This window comes from Rhipicephalus microplus, chromosome 3 (assembly GCF_043290135.1).
Source record: "Rhipicephalus microplus isolate Deutch F79 chromosome 3, USDA_Rmic, whole genome shotgun sequence".
NCBI classification, from domain to species: Eukaryota; Metazoa; Arthropoda; class Arachnida; order Ixodida; family Ixodidae; genus Rhipicephalus; species Rhipicephalus microplus.
Genome location: NC_134702.1, coordinates 173,285,471 through 173,303,505, shown reverse-complemented (window position 1 = coordinate 173,303,505; position 18,035 = coordinate 173,285,471). Strand labels below are relative to the sequence as shown.

Sequence of the window (18,035 nt, the reverse complement as noted above, 5' to 3'; positions counted from 1 at the left end):
CGACAATTGGACAAGTATGAATGCTGAATCTCGAGCAACATAGGTGGGCGCTTCGGATGGGGTCGGCCGTTTCAAATACCCGATGCTGTTAAGAGTGGACCAACAGACAAATCTACAGACATACAGACAGACCAAAATATTTGTGTCGAAGGTCCCCAAAAAAGACTATCGTCTTTAAAAAAAGTCCTATTTAAAAAACGCGCCAAAAGAACACGTTGGCGGCGGCGGCGCGCCATTCGGTAGCGAAAACTAACGGCGGTGGCGTGTCGGCCCTTTGGCTCACACCTCTACCAGTCCCGCCAAAAATATCGTAAAAGTTGCCACGGCAAAGAGTTTCCTAAAAACGCTGTGCCTAAAAACAACTCTATGACCCACGGCAGTTAGTCACTTGACATAAGAGAGCCAATGGGAGGCCACCGCCGGGAGAAAACTTTTTTTGAACAATTATCCCGGTTGCCGGGACAATAGACACTGCGTACGCTTATAATTCACGGTTCGAAGAGCTGCTACTGGATGGAGAACCAACCCTTATCACCATCGCGGCATTTTGCCCTCCGTACGGCTGAAGAAGCATTTGCGAACGAAATGATGTACCGCGTAACAACCTCCAACGGAAGAAAAAACGAGCTGTGTAGTGCATCGCGATGGTGAAAAGAAGGAATTCAGGAGTCTTCGAGAACCACTGTTCTCTGCTGGAAGCAGTTTCGTGATAGTAACTACCATTGGTGTTTATCGTTAATGCGTGTGATGGGAAGTCCGATAAAGTCTGCTCTATTAAGGGCTGCCGTGGTGCCATCGATCTTCGTTAATGAACAGAATGCATCGGAGGCACCGAAAGCACATTTGTTGAAGAGGCCAAAAGATCAGGTAAGATTTCGAATGTTGAAGCTTTGTGGGTGACCCGTGTTCTTAAAAAAAAATGTGAGTGAATCTCAATAAAAGAAAAAAAAGGTGCTGGTAGAAACACATGATCTCCCTAATGCTATTCACCGCGTGCTTACACGAAGTTTTCAGGGCCCTAGATTGGCAAAAGTTATGGGTATGAGGTAATCGAGAGTATACATTCGTAACCTGCGATTCTGTGATGACAATTCATCAACGAGTAACTCGGGGGACGAATTGCAGCTCATGATTATTTTATTGGACTAGGAAAGCAGAAGAGTTGGTCTGAACACTAGGGAGCGTAAAAGTATTATGCAGCAATCAAGGCAGAGAACAGCACTTTGAAGAGAGACGAGTGGCGAGACTCTGGAAGTTGTAAAGGAATACTAGGTTAATAAGGATGGATTGGAGCACGTTCGAAGAGCAGTCTAAAATCGTGAATGGTATTTTATCCTATTCCTGAACAGGGAAGGTATAAAATAGCTGCATCCTCCCTGTACACACCTACGGAGCAGAAGGCTTGAAATTGTGGATGCACTGAGCAGTGCAAAACAAAACAAAAAAAGACAGTAATTTTAACAGACAGGAAAAGTGTAGAGTGGGACTGGAAACAAAGGGGTGTGTACAGTGGGACTGGAAACGAAAAAGAAATGAGCATGGCACGTAGTGCGTACGCAGGATAACCTCTGGTCATTAATGGTATTCGCATGGATTCTAAAAGAAAGCAAGCATTTCAGTGGCAGACAGAAAGAGGGGCAGCTGAAATGAAGAAGTGTGAGAGTATAATGGGGATAACTATAACTATCATGTCACACCAACTAGCCCAAACTGCCACACTTCTAAGTATAATGGGGCAGCAGCAAGCACAGGACAGTATTGAATGGCAGAACATGACAAAAGGCTTCGCTATGCAGTGGGCATAGTGAGGCTGATGATGATCACAAAGTGGCAAGTATAAGAAGTATTCGACCAATTCGATACTGCCTACTGTGAATTTCAAGTGTATCTATTTAGGTGTTTTGATATTGCGTTGACCTAAAGTGAGAGGGGGGTTAGGGGGGGGGGTGACTTCCTTGCTAACCAGGAAACTAGAGAAGGCACTGCGTGGCCGATTCTACAACAGCTGTTTCATACAAACCTTTGTTCATGCAGCCCTTAATTTCTACTAATGGCATCAATGGGTACCACTGCCATGCACGATAGTGTTGCTTTATATACACCAAGTGTCCCTAAGACCTATGCACGTCCTTGCCTCCCAAGCATCGCAGTTTTAACTCACTTTCTCGTGCCTGTGTGCGCATGGCATGCGTTGCACTCCCACAAGAAAAAAGAGCAGGCTCGAGGCATTCAAGACACTGTCACAGAGGCTTGCTGCGCTCTGCTTAAATTCTACGTTGTACACGTATGCTGTATTGGCTATGCTGGCCGCTGCTCATTGCACGAATGGGCGACTAAGGGATGTGCTCCGAAATTGTTGTGAGGCTGTTTCATTGTGTGAAACTGCTTCATCAGACAAGCTGTATTACACATGACAGGAATTTGACAGCACACATATACTGGAAGGAAAGTTCAGAGAGTAACTTTAAATGTGAAACGTTTCTTGGTGAGCAAAAAGCACTTCAATTTTTTCTCTCTATTCGCCTCTGTCCGGGTGCTATAGTGGTCACTTTTTGTACAGGCTATTTATCAAAATTGGCATAAGACATGAAGTCTGATGAACACAATTCACCGGTCAAGGCATGGCTAACGTGAAAAATCAGGGTACCTTAGCGATAGGACGACACATAGAAAAACATTATGGGCGATTTCTAGACATTATAAAATATCAGTCCTTTTCTGCATGCAACTGTTTCTTAGCTTTGTATGTTTTGCTGTGTTCTCTTTCCTATGACCATTTTTTATTTTTCTTCAGTAGCTGGTAGATTATCTCTGCTACTGTCCAAGTGTTGTTGAAAAACATTCAACTATAAGTTTTTCCTTCCCAAATTCGGGTAGAGCTCGATAACTGTTGTGGGCTGAAGGGCTTGGAAGATTGCCCTCATTTACGTGTTTTAGGGTGAATGTCTTCTTCAATGACCTTGCAACTGAAATATGTCACATATTTGTGAAAAAATTAAAACAATAGGCGCTTACCTAGAGCATTAGATTTCCTCAATCCCTGCAAGATGTATTCCGATGCGTGCTGGCAATTTCCGATGTCAAACTCTGTCATAGTGAGGTCACATTGCTGATGCATCTTTTGTGTCAAGATGCTGTGAAGCACCTCATCTGTTATCGCCTGAAATATCGGGGCAATGACTGGAGCTTGCAGTAAGCACCCGAGACTTGTGCTTACTGTAAACAAAGGTTGCTTCCCTGGTGTAAGTAGGAGTGGTTGTTGACATGGCAAAAATGAGCTCTGAGCAGAAAGCACTTTTCCGCCTGCTTGGGCCGTGTATAAGTTCTTTCATCCTAGAGATGGGTAACGATATGTGTTCAACAAATGGGTATTGTTGTTTTGTCCTCCTCAGATCGACATATGCTCTCATTTTCTTTCGCAATGGTGATTAGTGGTGTAGCCTAGCTGCTGCTCAACTTTCTCCTGCAATGCAAACAAATATTTCCTTGTGGAGCAAAACACGAGAGCGGGGCCGAGTTTTTCAGAATATGTACTTGAAATTTTCGTACTGTTCTAGCTTTTGTTGAGAACATGCCCAGGTACTTGTGTATTAGAGCCATAGCTCGTGCTTCAGCCGCAATATGGCCAAGTTCAAGCCATTCAAGTTTTAGGCATTCCATCAAATTTTTTCCATTCAGAACTGGTTACTTCCTGCCATTGTCCTTTACAACAATGCCACATAACATCATGCTCTTGTCTTTGTACTTAAGCACCACACCACTCTGTCCCCTGTCAACCAGGCAAAGTTGCCTTTGGCCTGGTTCACATTTTACATGTGAAAACCTAGACTGGTACTCTCTGCTTCTGAACTTCTACGCTCTTCGTAACACGATTGTGTTGCATTAACCGAATTCGAGTCCTCATTCGAAGATTCAGGCACACAATTGCTTGGTCTTGCTCTAGTTTTTGGGACATGCTTTTTCAAATAACTTACTTCTAAACATTACCAACAAATGGAATTTTTCTAAACCAAGACATTTGTTATGAGTGCCCATGGTGCATATTTCACATTTTTGCCCCTGCTGACTCCTCTTTCGTTTGGGTTAGTTAGTGCTTCGTCTTGACGCAGTGAGCCCTTGACTGTGTGCACTGATGCCTCTTGTTCTCTTTTCCACATTTGCTTAGTGTCTGTCATCACTAGTGCCCTGCCCAGGGCAATTTTGTGAGTGGCAGCAAACCAGTTTGCCGCTGCTATATCATTACATGTTAAGTAATGCTCCAAATGCTTCAAGTACTTCTAAACACCTTTGAAATACACAGCCTTAGGGTTGAGCTCTGTCTTCATCCCAAGCAGTGCCATTTCGAGAGATCTAGATATGTAGTGAGGCATTTCCTTGCCTCTAGTGTTACAAGTTCGACGTCCCGTTGCCGTTCTTCGTAGTAGAGTACTTCTGCAGAGAGTTCGATAGGCAGCAGTTGGTGATCTGCTTCCAGGTGTACATGTGGCACTGTCCAGTGGACGAAGGTGCAGCCTGCTTGTTTCCTTTTATGCCCAGCCGCTAGGCATTCCCCTCAGTGGGTATGTAGGGACGTGGTTGCGAGCTGTGAAATATCATCCGGCCCCGCAGGAATACAATAAGCAATGCCTTTATTTAGTGCCGATGTACAGTACCTAACGATTGAAATGCAGCATGAATTTTTTTCGAATGACAACTTATATGTAAAATTGCTCAAAAGTGCCACATCTTGTCGAAACAAATCTGGTCTCTAGAAATAATATTGGCTTTGATGTACACATTCTGTTTGACATTACACTGATATGGGCAAATGAAGACAGTCGAAACATAAGTATTTGTGCTCCGTAGCCCTAAAGATGCCTCTTTCAATCTATGAGTGCTGTACTATGGCCTCCGATTGCGGGCGCGCGGCGGGTTTCTCTCGGGCTGTCCCAATCGTATGAAGAGCGCGTGTTTCGAGAGGTGGGCGTGGTCCTCTCTTGTCTCCGCACGACATCGCTCTTTCTTTCGGTCGAAAGGGCTGTTGCGCTGTTGGCAAAGCTTATATGTGGCGTGAAAAAAATGGTTCTGTGCTTTTATATAACTTTGTATTCATTCGGAAATGTCGAGCCAAGGTGTAAGAGAGGTGAAGTCAACCCTTGGGTGTATATATTCTCAAATCGACTTGTTTTGCTGTAGACTTGCGTTGCCCATAATATAGCGCTTATAACTGTGATACCTCTGCAAGAGATCCGGATGGGCTGGAAACTTACTGTACTTCGAAGTTTGCAGGCTGTATTGTAGGGACGGCACTGGCAAAGAAAAAAAATGACAGCGCAATCAAGAAGTGAAGTCGGAATAGTGCCACGCTCTATTCTCACGGGTTACACTCAATTAAAAAGCTTGCTTTTTTTTTTCTTTTCATGGAACCAGCGCTACTTTTCATTATACTGTCGTTTGAAGAATCTTCCCGTCGAGCCGCGGAAGCAGGATGCAGGGAGGAGGGTGCAGGCGGTCTAAATGCGTCTAGACTATGTCTAGATTGAACGTCACTGGTTCCACGACGACCACGGGCTGGTTACAGGCACGCTCTAGTCTTTTATGGTCACCCATTTGCCCTGTGAATTTTACAGTGTTCAATGGATTCGTTGGACAATCTAAGAACGAACATCAAAATGCTTTGCTTGTTTTTTCCTTGAGTGAATACTTGGTTTTCATTAGAAAGACGTCGTTATGCTACATGTTTGACCCTTGGATTTGGATGCAGTTGAGAGTACTGATATTGCTATTGTGCGATCAAAACATAATCAAAATTCAGATGATGAAAAAAAGACGATCACAACTCAGGCACCTTCATTGTTAAAACGTGGGGAGCGAATGTAGGTGGGCTAATCGAAGTCTTCTACAATATTCCAGCAAAATTACTTTTCATATGCCTTAGTTCAATGACATGAACAGGGCACTCAGTTGCCTAGAGCGTAACTGCGCTTTGGTTGACCATCTCATAAATATTCGTGCGAGATATAACTGTAAAACTATGAGGCAGGATTGGAGAGCAATAAAATCAACGACGACAATTAGCCCAGTTTCCCTTACAGAAGCTTCCGGAAAGGAGGGATGCTAGAATGTCTCTATATTTCTCAAATCGAGGTGTTTAGCAGCGAGCTAAAACGGACCGTAAAAAAAAATGAAATATTGCCACAGTCGAATGTATACCTTCTTACTTATCAGGAAAATTACCTATCAGGAAAATGCTGAAGTTGCCATGCTTTTCTTCGTAAATGGGGCCAAAATAAATGCAGTAACAAAAAAAAATACCTTCCTTCAGTTCAGCCAGAAAATTATGGCGATGATTCTTGCTCGTACATGGAGGAAAAACAAAATGTGCTCTCGCTGAAATCCTATCCGCTTTGTGGTCTGCTGTGGTGCCTGTCGAAAAATACATTCCTTCAGTTCAGTCAGAAGACTCTAGGGGTGATTCTTGCTGGTATGCGAAAAAAAAAAAAAGAACATGTGCACGCTGGAATACCATGCGCTCTGCTGTCAGCCGTGGTGTTGCCGTTGCCAGAACTCGCGCCCTCTCATGGTAGCCGGGCGGGCGAGGTGATACTCGTTCACTTTGCTGGGGAGCGCGGTGATTGGGACAGCCGGAGAGTGACACGCCGCACGCCCGCTATTTCGGAGGCCATGGCTTTATATACTGTCATAATGAAGAGTGATACCTTGGTGGAGCTGCAAAAGGAGCTGATGCAAAGTAAAGGAAGAAGAGGCGCATAACAAAATGGCTGGCCCATGAACACTGCAAGCACTTTTGCACACTGCAAGCACTTTTGGGATCTATCTGCGTGTCTGTCTGTCTAGCCGCCCATGTCAGGGTGCTGTCATGGTCACGTTCTTCGTTAAATGGCGGGTATGTCCCTGAGGTGAGAGACATTTTATATCTGCCCAGGAATGGTGAGAACACATATCGGCAATTTCAATGCTTAACCGTTAAGAAAAAGTTCACATAGGCAGTGTTGCCCGGATGAATGCAAAAGATAAATGTGTCTCAGCAGCAATCGAACCTTATCATTCTGCGTGGCAATCGCTTATTCTACCTTAGGGTCATGCTAAGTCTTGGAAATACTTTACAAATGGACGCTGATGTTCGTGAAACATGTCGATTCTGGTTGCAATACTGGCTATCAAATTTCATGAACATCACTTATGTGCTCCCATGATACAGTCATCATGTTTGGTTAACATCAATTATAGTTAGGCGCCATGCAGTGAGGTTAATTTGTGTCGCAGTGTTGAGGGCTACCACCTTCGTGAGCCCCAGCACAAACACCAGCACTTCAGATCAGCTTACGCTTCTGGTGTTAGTTATATCTATGTGTCTGTTTGCTGCCTGATGCAACTGCAAACAACTGCTAAAATAAAATGTATGCGGCTGTTTAACATATCTATGTGCACGGATTTGTACGTATATGGAGCGTCTCTTCATTACGTCTCACTCAATAAAAAATTAAAACACATTCACCTTGCATCCACATGCTTCACATAACATAGATTCGCAATGTACATGGGATCTGCCAAATTTCTTCACTAGTCTATGACAGAAACCAATGCTTGAGGCTGTAGCCACATGTCCTAGTGGGTTGTCAGTTTGTGTGTATCTATTGCAGGAAGGCTATTCACGTTTTCTTGGGCTTTCCAAGCTAACTTGGTAGCAGCAAGACATTCAGGAAGCGGAAGCACAGATGTCTACTTCATCTGTCTATTTTAGAGCAAACAGCCTGCTCACAGTGCCTATTAGTCATCTATCATCGCAGAAAAAATTGCCACTGTGTCCTATGTGGGTATCCAAATGCTTTGGCTGTCAACCTTCTTCGTGCAAGTTGCGTCTCTTTGGATATAGCCTGGGCACCAGAACTGCCTTTGTAAACACCGAGGCTTCACTAACCGAAGCCACTTGACAACAACGAGGCAACCAGGAAGACGCACTTAGTTTGTCTTCACATTTTAGGGCGAAGCTCCCTAAAGAAACTGTATACCACGCAAAAAAATTTTTTTGATCTTGGTGAAAATGAGAAGAGCGTTTATGACATTGGTGGCAACAAGAATGCTGACGTCCTGAAAAAAAAAAAACAAAAAACGGGGCAATTATAATATTAAGTTGATGCTAAATGTGGACAAAGAATGACTGCTAGAATCACCCAACAGCGATGTTGCCAGTCTCTTGGTAGGACAAGAAATCCTCGCAGGGCAACTTATTTTGCTTGAAAAAAAATGTTTATAACCTGATATTGTATTTTACGCACTTGAGGCAACTTTAGGATGCGCAAGAGTTCAAGTTTTGCTTTTTTTTTGTCATGCGTTTACAGGTGGCACTGCCGGCGATCGCTTCCCTGCAAAATCTCGCGTCGCGATCATACAGCTAATATTGCAGCTCCCCGTTCAACCGAAGCTTGCGCACAGCATTTGACAGGAGGCCTCGAACATATGACCGCAGCAGTCAGATGCCGATGAACAAAGAGCGCAAGGCCACCTGTTCTTTTATTTTTCTTCCTTTTTGAATACAATATGTCGATGGCCAAATGGCCTATTTCACAACCTTTACAAACTAAGTTAACGGATGTTTTGTGGATTGCCATTAGATGACCTCACTTGACGTCATCACATCAATGATGTCTGATCAACATTGTTACATTATAAACAACACGTCGGAAACTTTCACATTCATACTCAAGAAGTAGAAAAATATTGATAAAAAGCCAAAACTAAATCTTGGTACGTACTTATCTCCTAACAACAAAATGAAATAAATATAACACAAAAGACATAGTAATGCACAACCGAACCAAACTACGAGACCTCTCATCAAGAGGCTAATAACAAATCGCGTAGTCCTTTGTCCGTCTTGGAGGGTGGCGCTTGCGTACTGGACACCCAGTTCCAGTGTTCTAACTCCTCTGGTAATTGCTACTGTTAGATGATGAGGGCATCGTGCTATTTCCCCCCTCTTTGTTGCATAGTCTGCAGTGGTAGCTGGGAGGTATTGAGGCATTGGAACACCCACCTCGTTTAGAGCATTATTGTGTGATGTATTTGTGACATTTTCAGTGCCATCAGACTGTTCTTCTGTAAGCGAGGAGCCTAAAGAGTGAGCTAGTTCGGCATATGCATAGTCATTGTGTGGAAGGCATTCATCATTCCGTGATTGCAATGGTATTCTCGGTGATTTTGAAACATGCCAAGCCTTAACATCACGCGCTGCCAGTATTACATTTCACGGCAGCATTTTACAACGAGGAGACGATAAAAATAGCCCACAGACTGGGCATCGTTGACTTTGCGGTGTCCAATGGCTGCTTAAAGAGTTTCCGCCCGAGGCACGGCATCGCTTACAAGAGGGTAGGCAGAGAAACCTCTCGCTATTGAAACACCTTGCGTAAGCAATAGCGTGTCTATTCGTTCCGCTATCACCCTGTTACGGCATGGCCGTTCACATAACACTGACACAAGGCAGCAAGATCTCGGCAGGAGCATCACATCATCGGCTACACGTAAATGTTGTAGTTGTTCTTCAGTGGTGGGGTCGACATATGGATGGGCGGAAGAAGTGACGATACGTCCTGGAATGTTCATGACAGCACCGTATTCTCGCAAAATTTCCATACCCCAAATCAGCTCTTTACAACAGTCCGGTAAAATGACAAAAGTGGCGACGAAGCTCAAATCACCGATTATGAGCCGAGCGGTGCATTTACCGGTTGGTGTCATTAGCTGTCCACCAGCACTCCTTATGCTCAGCCCACTCCATGGCATCTTGACCTTCTTAAAGGAGCACTGACATCAAATTTACTCGTGCCAAAATTTTGCTTCAGCAAGTAGCTATAGACCCCGTAGCTGCAATTCACGACCTAAAACGCAACTGAGGGATGAATTACTATCACTTTTATTGGTTTAAATCACTGGGATCTAGCACTAATAAATAACAGTCGGCAATCCCGCCGTTTTTAGCGCTGGGAGCACCAGCAGTGGCGCTACCTCGCGGTCACCTCGAGGTCACGCCACAGCTGATCACTTCTCCACAGAAAAGAGCGACGTCAGGCTCAGCTGCTCCACAAATGTTTCGTCTGCTACGCGGACCCATTAAGTCATGCCTTGTCACCTGCATTGCTGTGGTCGCCGTACAACGTGTCGACTCGGGTTCAATAAGATAGTCTGGAGCTTGGAATCCCCGCGATTCGCGACATCGCGAATTATTTTTGCTTCAATCGACCTTTTACAGAACAGTGATTTCGAAACGGACGCCGTTCCAAGCAGCACTGCAGAGGTGCCCGAAGGTGCACGTTTCATCCATGTTCGCTCGTGTGTCTCAATTAGCTATATTGGTGTGTTTTGGCGTGAAAAGCATTCAGGTATACCCTGAATGCAAGTTCAGACGCAACGAGCCACGGCTGGGCTAGAGTGCACCTGCGCGTACTAGCCCGGCCAGGACGAGCGAGTGCATTTCTGCGCTTCGGCGCCAGTCGGCGCCACGATAAGAACACTTGGATCGTACACGGCATCGTTACTAGGGCATCGTCACTCAGGATGATATTTGTGGAATGTATCCCACCGAACGCGCAGCACTAGTGTCGATGTCACAGGGCAGTGTATTTTCCGTTTTTTCTCCTTAGCTTTTCTATGCTGTTTGACATCAAATTAAAATAACTTCGACGCGACGAATGCCGTTCAAATTTGGCCAAGAAGACCTATGCATACCAAGCTATCGAATGATGGGCACATTTCTATCTTGAAATTTGATGTCAGTTCTCCTTTGAGGCGGTCGTCGAGCTCTTGTCGCATAATAAAAAAGGCAGCACCAGTGTCAACCACTGCTATTACGTAGTATCCGTCTATAATAATGCTGACGTCGGAACGTACAAATTCATCGGCATTAGTACTCAAACCCCAGGTGGTCGAAATTTCCGGAGCCCTCCACTACGGCGTCTCTCATAATCATATGGTGGTTTTGGGACGTTAAACCCCACAAATCAATCAATCAATCGGCATTAGTACTCGTGGTTGTCGTCTTTGTCATCACCGTCATCATGTCGTCTTTGTGTAGAGGCAAGGGGGTCTTTTTGGCGTCTCGGTGATTGGCAACCTTGCCCCCGGAGGTCGCGCAGTTAGTTTCCCTGGCACGGGCTTGGGGAGCGGTTTATGACATCAGCGTAACTTTGGCGATTCGGGAAAGTGTGACCTCAAGCAGGCGAGGGAGACCGCCAGCGACGACTTAGTGAAGACACTTGGTTGGTCGGCAGGTGATCAGCACCATGGTCAAGAAAGTCTTCAAAATAAAATGAAGTGGGACGAGAAAAGTTTCCAAACCGGGCTTCTCGATGATGGCAGTAGCACGAGATGTGGCCTGGTTCGCCGCAGTGGAAACAAAGCGGTCGACGGTCGGCAGTGCGCCACAAGTCGGTCCGGCATGCTGGTGGTCGCCGCACAGGTTCTCGCTGCCACCAAGGCAAGGTAACGAGCCGCGGCTGAAAGGGTGCCTCTTCTGGGGCTGGCAGAAAACGGCGGACGCCATCAGCATAGGTCAATGGACGTGCTTCAGGTGGTGGCACCGGTGATGGAAAGGCTTGCTGTAGTTCGTGGCGCACGATTTCCGCAACAGAAGCAACTGAAGGCTCGGTAGACGAAAGGCCGAGGGCCTGCAGCTCTTCCCGCAGGATTTGCCTAATCGTTTGCTGTAGAGAGCTTTCGGAAATGGCAGCGTTTTGAGCGGCGGCACCAACAGGCGTTTGGTCGGGCAGGCGGTCAAAGTGGCGGCATCGTTGCCGGAGCGCCGGCTCGATGACAGTCGCCTCTTTAATAAATTCATCCATTGCTGTTGGCGGCTTTCGTACAAGGCCGGCGAAAAGCGGTTCCTTAACTCCCCGCATCAGGTGACAAACTTTCCTAACCTCGGGCATGTCAGGGTCAGCGCTGCGAAATATACGAGCCATATTCTCAGCGAACATGGCGACGCTTTCGTTCGGCTTTTGCACGTGGGCTTCAATCATCTGTTGTGCAAGATCCCGTCGGTCTGCACTCAGGAACGTCTCGAGAAGCTTTTGGCGGAATTTTCCCAGGCTTGTGAAGTAAGCTCCCTGCTCTCGTACCATGTGCGAGCGCTATTTTCCATTGCGAAGTAGGCACGGCCGAATTTCTCTTGCGTGCTCCAGCGATTCACCACAGCGGGCCGCTCGAACTGGTCGAGCCAGTCCTCGACATTTGTATGGTTCTCTTCGAAAGACTTCGGGAACACAAGGAGGCTCAAAAGTTATCTGGAAAGGAAAAGTCGTCTGGGCCGGAGGAAAATTCGCAGACGTTGAAGGGGCTGCCATGTTGGTAAGATGAGATGCAGTTAAGAGTTCTGGACTTGGGCCTAGTAGGGCCCGGCTGAATCCGTGTACTGGAGTCGTAACAAGATGTTGAGGCTTCGGGCTGGGTGTACGGTCCCGAACAACGCTTTCCTGCATCAGGTTGGAGGCCCCAGCACCTCCACCAGTGTCGCGACGTGAAGACAGAGGTGGTATTTTAAGAAGCTGAGAAAGCAGCAGCGGGTCGGTCTTTTTATTTACCATGTGCCAGAGAGTTCCTCGTCTTTCTCGTTGTTGAGGTCTGCATTAAAAGTGTGCAGATGCCCGTATGCACTGTCGCCTTCATCTTTCTTTCAAGACCCACGTGCTATTATACTACCCCTATAATGTGGAAAAATGGCAGACATTTATAGTTTGAGTCTGCATAAATTTTCTGTGAGCTAGGGCTGTTGAGTGAAATTAACATATCTCCTGGAACTGTCATTTGTTACGCCATGTTATAAAAAAAATGACACTCTCTAGCTACTTCTTCAAGGAATACACCAGGCTGGGTAGCGTTCCATAAATAATTGCTGTCGTGTCGAGTCCTCGGCTGTTTCTACGGTACACTCTTTCTGTGCTCAAAACAAGATAGTTATTTGGCCCCACCCTTCTTCCCTGAGTCACCGCTAGCACAGTTCCATAGATCTGTCAATGCGAGCTATACCTATGAGCAACAAGCCACCGTCCACGTTGTTCCCTGAAAATGCCTATCTCCTCGTATTTTTGTGACAGGCTTTGATCTTTAAAAGTGTTATGCCTTTGAGGGAAAATCTCTCTGCAACATTTATTGGCACTCAGCGCAGTGCCCTCCAAGGGATGGTGTACATTTGAACAGTCCAAGAACAAACTTTTGCCCCATTGACCTTCTTAATCTCTTGAGTCCAAAAGACGGACGATTTTCTACATGTCCCACCCTCATAATTTCACAAAGTTTTCTTTAATATTCTCCGTAGGCACCCTTTTACAGACTGTATTATCCTTCCACAAATGTTCCCATCAACGAATAAGGCTCAGCTACAGTTTTCAGGTTATTTGTACGAGTGTAGAGAAGTCCTAAATTATTATGTCTCGAAAGTCTCGACTGCGTACGACTATCTGTCTTTAGCGTGTCTTCCTTATTGCAAAATGAAACTCTGCGTAGTAAAAGGACAGAAAGTCTTCCGAAATGTGTTAGCCTCTAGCCCCTTCACATATGAGTACTGCTCTAACTGGCACATGTTTAACGTTAATATACGCTTTCACGATAGTCTCTACTAGCATAATACTATCGATCTTGTTAATTTAAAGCAGCTTCGATGTTAAGGGGGCGTCGAGTGAAAATCGCACCCATGCATCACAATTATTGCGCACTTGTTTAACACGTTGGTGTCGTCTTAGGTACCAAAATCCTTCACATAGCTCAACGAGAGTGCCTTGAAGGCCACCATGACAACGGTGTTGATGCGTGTCACTTGAATGGAGGGGTTCATAATGCTGATATTGCAGCATACATTCAGGCCAGTTGCCGTCTTCTCAAGTTTCACCTTGACGAAGGGAGAGCTGACTTCAAAGGTGACTTTTACACTTCTGACATTTCATGAGCGGCGATCTTCTCCACATCTCCCTTTTTCTTGCGTGGCCTCATACTTTTTAAAACACAAGGTTCACTTGTTTCTTTCTTCAAAAAAATTTGAACACTGCCATGATTCTTCGCTGACGTCCTTGGTAGCACAACTTCTTTGCGACTATTTCGGACATCGATGGCTTTGTTAAACCCTCTTATGTCGATATTTTTTTTTGCAAATGGCTTTTATACAATACCACTGGTATCAAGCTCGAAACCCGTTGTGATGAGTATGAGAGATCCACGCCATCGTAGACATCTGTTCGCAGGGTGCAGGTATGACTGCTCGCATACTGTGCACCTTGCTCCTCAACGGATGGTGGACCTTGTAAAGTTCATCCCATTTTCGTGTTAATGGCAATTAACGCTCTGTCATCCTACACCCAACTTATATTTAGCACTACTTTCCACAATTGATCCTACCCAATTAGAAGTTCTACTGCAGCTTCACAGGTGATGCTTGGGGAAAACTCTGTATTCGCAAATGATTTATTTTCTGCATGACTGTGAAGTTCATTTGTATCAAGATTCAATTACGTCACCACAGATGTAAGGAATGACAACAGCTTCTATCTGCACTAAAGTGCTGTTGTGTTGACTTTGAAGCGTAACGCTCACAACCTTTGTGCGTCGAGCAAGTTGAGGTTTCTGATGACGAAAGGCACTTTGACCAATTCGAATACGAGCGAGCTGTTGCTTCCTGTAAACGTGTTCTCGTAGGAGTGTTCCTTGTCTCCCGTTGTCCTAATTATCAGGTACGTAACAGCAACACGTCAGGGTCATTATCCAAGTGCAAAAAGTCTGAAGGATAATATCAGAGATAGCGCAGGAGTCATGTCATTCGTAGTGACATAGATAGCAGTGTCAGAAGCACATTCGGTTTCTGCATGTGTATTTTCAGAGTCCCCTTAGGTAAACATTGCGCATGCTTGACCGCGTTTGGATAACTTTCATTGTACTGTGCAGCTGCGGTCTCGAGCCAGGTAGATGCCTTCCCAGTAAAAAAAAAAAAAAAAAAAAAAAAAAAAAAACATTGACCTCAATTTCAATATTTCTCATTGGAAAGTTTCCAATTGTAAATTAGTACACAATTGCTCCTATTGGAAAGCGACCACTTGGTTATTGTAGGACAGGCCAATTGGGTACCCAGTTGGTACCAATTGGTTAAAGTGACCTATTGTACCCATCGGCAGCAGTAATTGGCAACAAAACATAATTTAAAATACACAATAAAGGACTTTATCACGACTGATTAATGCTGTAAGTTTTCGGGAAGTTCTGCAAATATCACGGCAGCTCCTTCATTGCCCTGATAGAAACAGTGAAGACATAAAATGTTAAATGAGTGTGCAAGCACAATAAATAGCAAAAGCTCTGAAACCAGGAAAGCACAGACAATTTGCTGGTCTCCAAAATACTCCTAGTCTCTAAAATACTGGACACTTAATTGCAGACAATTTCAGTGTGCTGTTGCACATGAGTAATGTAGGGCATGCACTGTAAACTGCTCGCACAGGCAAAATGATTAGTTTGCAAGTTTGTCTCACAAGCCTAAAACATTAGAATGCAATTAGCTGACTAGCAAACCTTATAGTCCTTTTTTTCAATATCGCTCGGCTTCTTCACCAAGAATCGATTCACTTGCTTTAACGCTATTGGCTTGATCTTGGTCACCAGCCCTTTCTTTTCTTATCGCTGCTTGTTGCTTTCTGTCAAACAAAAGCAAAAATATACACACAATATGCTTATAACTCAATGTTTCGTATGCAGCACCCAGTAAATAAGTACTAGACCTAATGAATAATCTTCACTCACCTCGTACTGCTGACACTTCCCAGGGCAACAGTGGTTCCTTCCTTGGACGGCCAGGGAAGCGTGGACAATGCTTCCCTACAATGTGGACAATAACGAAATGATGCAAAGGTGCTTCGAGACCAGAATAAAACAAACCATAAAAGATTTATTAACAGGCACTTACCTTGTAGAAACCATCCAAGTAACTCAGTGTCACGGATTTATCTCTGGAGCGCTTGCATCGGATGGAACTGAGAGAGAGGCGACGGAAGAGGAGGGCTCGTGGCAAGGCAAACACACTTCATCACAGGAAACAAAACGGCAAACAGTAATCTGACACTCGGAATTCACTCCCCAAAATGAAATAAGTATGTATGCAATAATTGGCTATACAAGCAAAACTGGAATTGATACAAATCCAAAACAGGTTCAGTTTTAAACATAAACTGTCCTTAGCCAAGATGGTGTCTCGATGACTTCTCTCATGCGCTCTCGCAATAATAGAACATTCTTACTCTTCATATGCCACCTATGGAGCTACGACGAAGTGGTACCACCTCGCCATCGTCGGTGTGTGCGCGCGTCTGTTTGACGATCCACTCTTCCGCATTGCCGGTGTCTCGGTGCTTGTCTACATTTTCGGCCTCGCTAGGTCCCCCTCATCAAGGACTTCCCCGCTGACGCGGCCACTTGGCTGACCAGTGTGGACTTCTCCCGTTCTTGTGCATGGTGGGGCAGGTGCAAGTCCAGCAGCAACTGCTTGGCAGTCCGGGCAGTCCCACTTAAGACCATCTCCTAGATCAACGGCCACTTTTCAAGCTCTTCTTGCCGACATCCTCAGAACAGAGCGGTCATGCTGCTCTTGTCGAGGTAGCGCTGCTCATTTCACACGTTTTTGCAGCTTGGCGTCCCAACACACAGTGCCAGCTCATCTTCCGGGATTTTTCCTCCCGGCGCTCGAGTCCGTGCCACGAGCCTCTCTCTGACCAATCTCTTGCGTCTACATGGCTGGTGCGTGTGCGCTCGAATGACTCTCCTCTTCTCGTGCACCGTCGCCGCAGTTCCACGTTTGCTGGGCGCCTCATGCCTCTCCTTTACTCAAGACACTCAGTGGCGCTCCACAATGCCGTCATGAGGTCTTTTGCAAAGAGAGAGTTTTTAGGATTGCTTTGAATACGCTGCCATGCTCATGTTGTCATCCTAAATACATTCTGAATGTCAGCCTGTTAAAGAATGCTATCACAAATTTCAATACAATCCACCAAGCTTATGCCAGTTGATGGGTTCTACGAAAACTCATGAAGCAGAAGTTGCATACTTAGTCCGGCACCTCCAGCTTTTGAGGCAGTGGTTCAGCAATATGTGGCTGTGACAACACTGCTGGCAAGGCAGGTGGCAGTGCCTGCGATTAATTGGCTGTACCATGAGAAATATAAAACACATTAGAACACTGGTAATCTTTTAATATTTGAATATACTTCTAAAAAAATATAATCGCTACTATTTATACTGTGTTCTTTATGCTCACGAAAGATTGCTTACCTTGCCTGGAATCCTTTGTGCCTATAAGCTTCTGTTGCAGATTCTTATTAAGAGCTTTAAGGTCTTTCAGCTCTACTTCCTGCTGCCTCACTATAGCGCTGAGGCGGGCCTCTTTTTCCTGGGCAGAAGTCAGTGGGCTGCTTCGCTGCTCATGCGCTTTTTGCGTGAGCTTACTTTTTTTTTGTATGCCAGTAGGTCAAGCAGCACATTGTTGGGATCTTCCTGCTTTTCATTTTTTGGTGTCTGTAAGAGAAGGAAATGTCATCAAATACATATCACGTCACTTCCCCTTTAAGAAGTGCCAAAGAGACATCACTGCTATAAGAAAACTATGCTTACCTGAATGCTTTCGTGGCTGTCTTCACTGTTGCTTCCTTCAAAGATTTTTTTGAATTTGCACTCGCCTTTGCCTCATTTTTACTTTGATGTCATCTTCAGTCCCTGAAAAATACAAAAAAAGTTATGCTGATACTATGCCAGCACCCTGCTGTGATACCCAAAACATGGAGCATTCTTTACCTATGAGTTCTAGATTCAAATTTTACTTTTGGCCTTTCAGCACAAAATTAAATAAGCATTTTATTTTGGTAGAACAAAATTTCATGACTGGAAATATATTCATAGCAAAACCACACAAAGTACAGCTAACGAGATGACATGTACGCCAACAATCCTTGTTTCCTTGTCTAACGTCTAGACAGACACCAATGTTTATTCTCGGTGACCACATAGGCGCA

At 45.0% G+C, this 18,035-nt stretch overlaps 1 protein-coding gene across 2 annotated transcripts in view; it reads left to right on the top strand.

Annotated features, from left to right (window-relative positions):
* The first annotated feature begins 288 nt into the window (after positions 1-288).
* The window catches only part of LOC142802713 (uncharacterized), a 52,585-nt gene continuing 34,838 nt past the window's right edge, over positions 289-18,035 (top strand). The window contains exon 1 of one of the 2 annotated variants that reach the window (XM_075887716.1): positions 289-867. In XM_075887716.1, coding sequence (XP_075743831.1) covers positions 739-867 — 129 coding nt within the window. In that variant the 5' untranslated portion in view covers positions 289-738. The remainder of the gene's footprint in view (positions 868-18,035) is intronic. The other variant, XM_075887715.1, reaches the window with a different exon arrangement.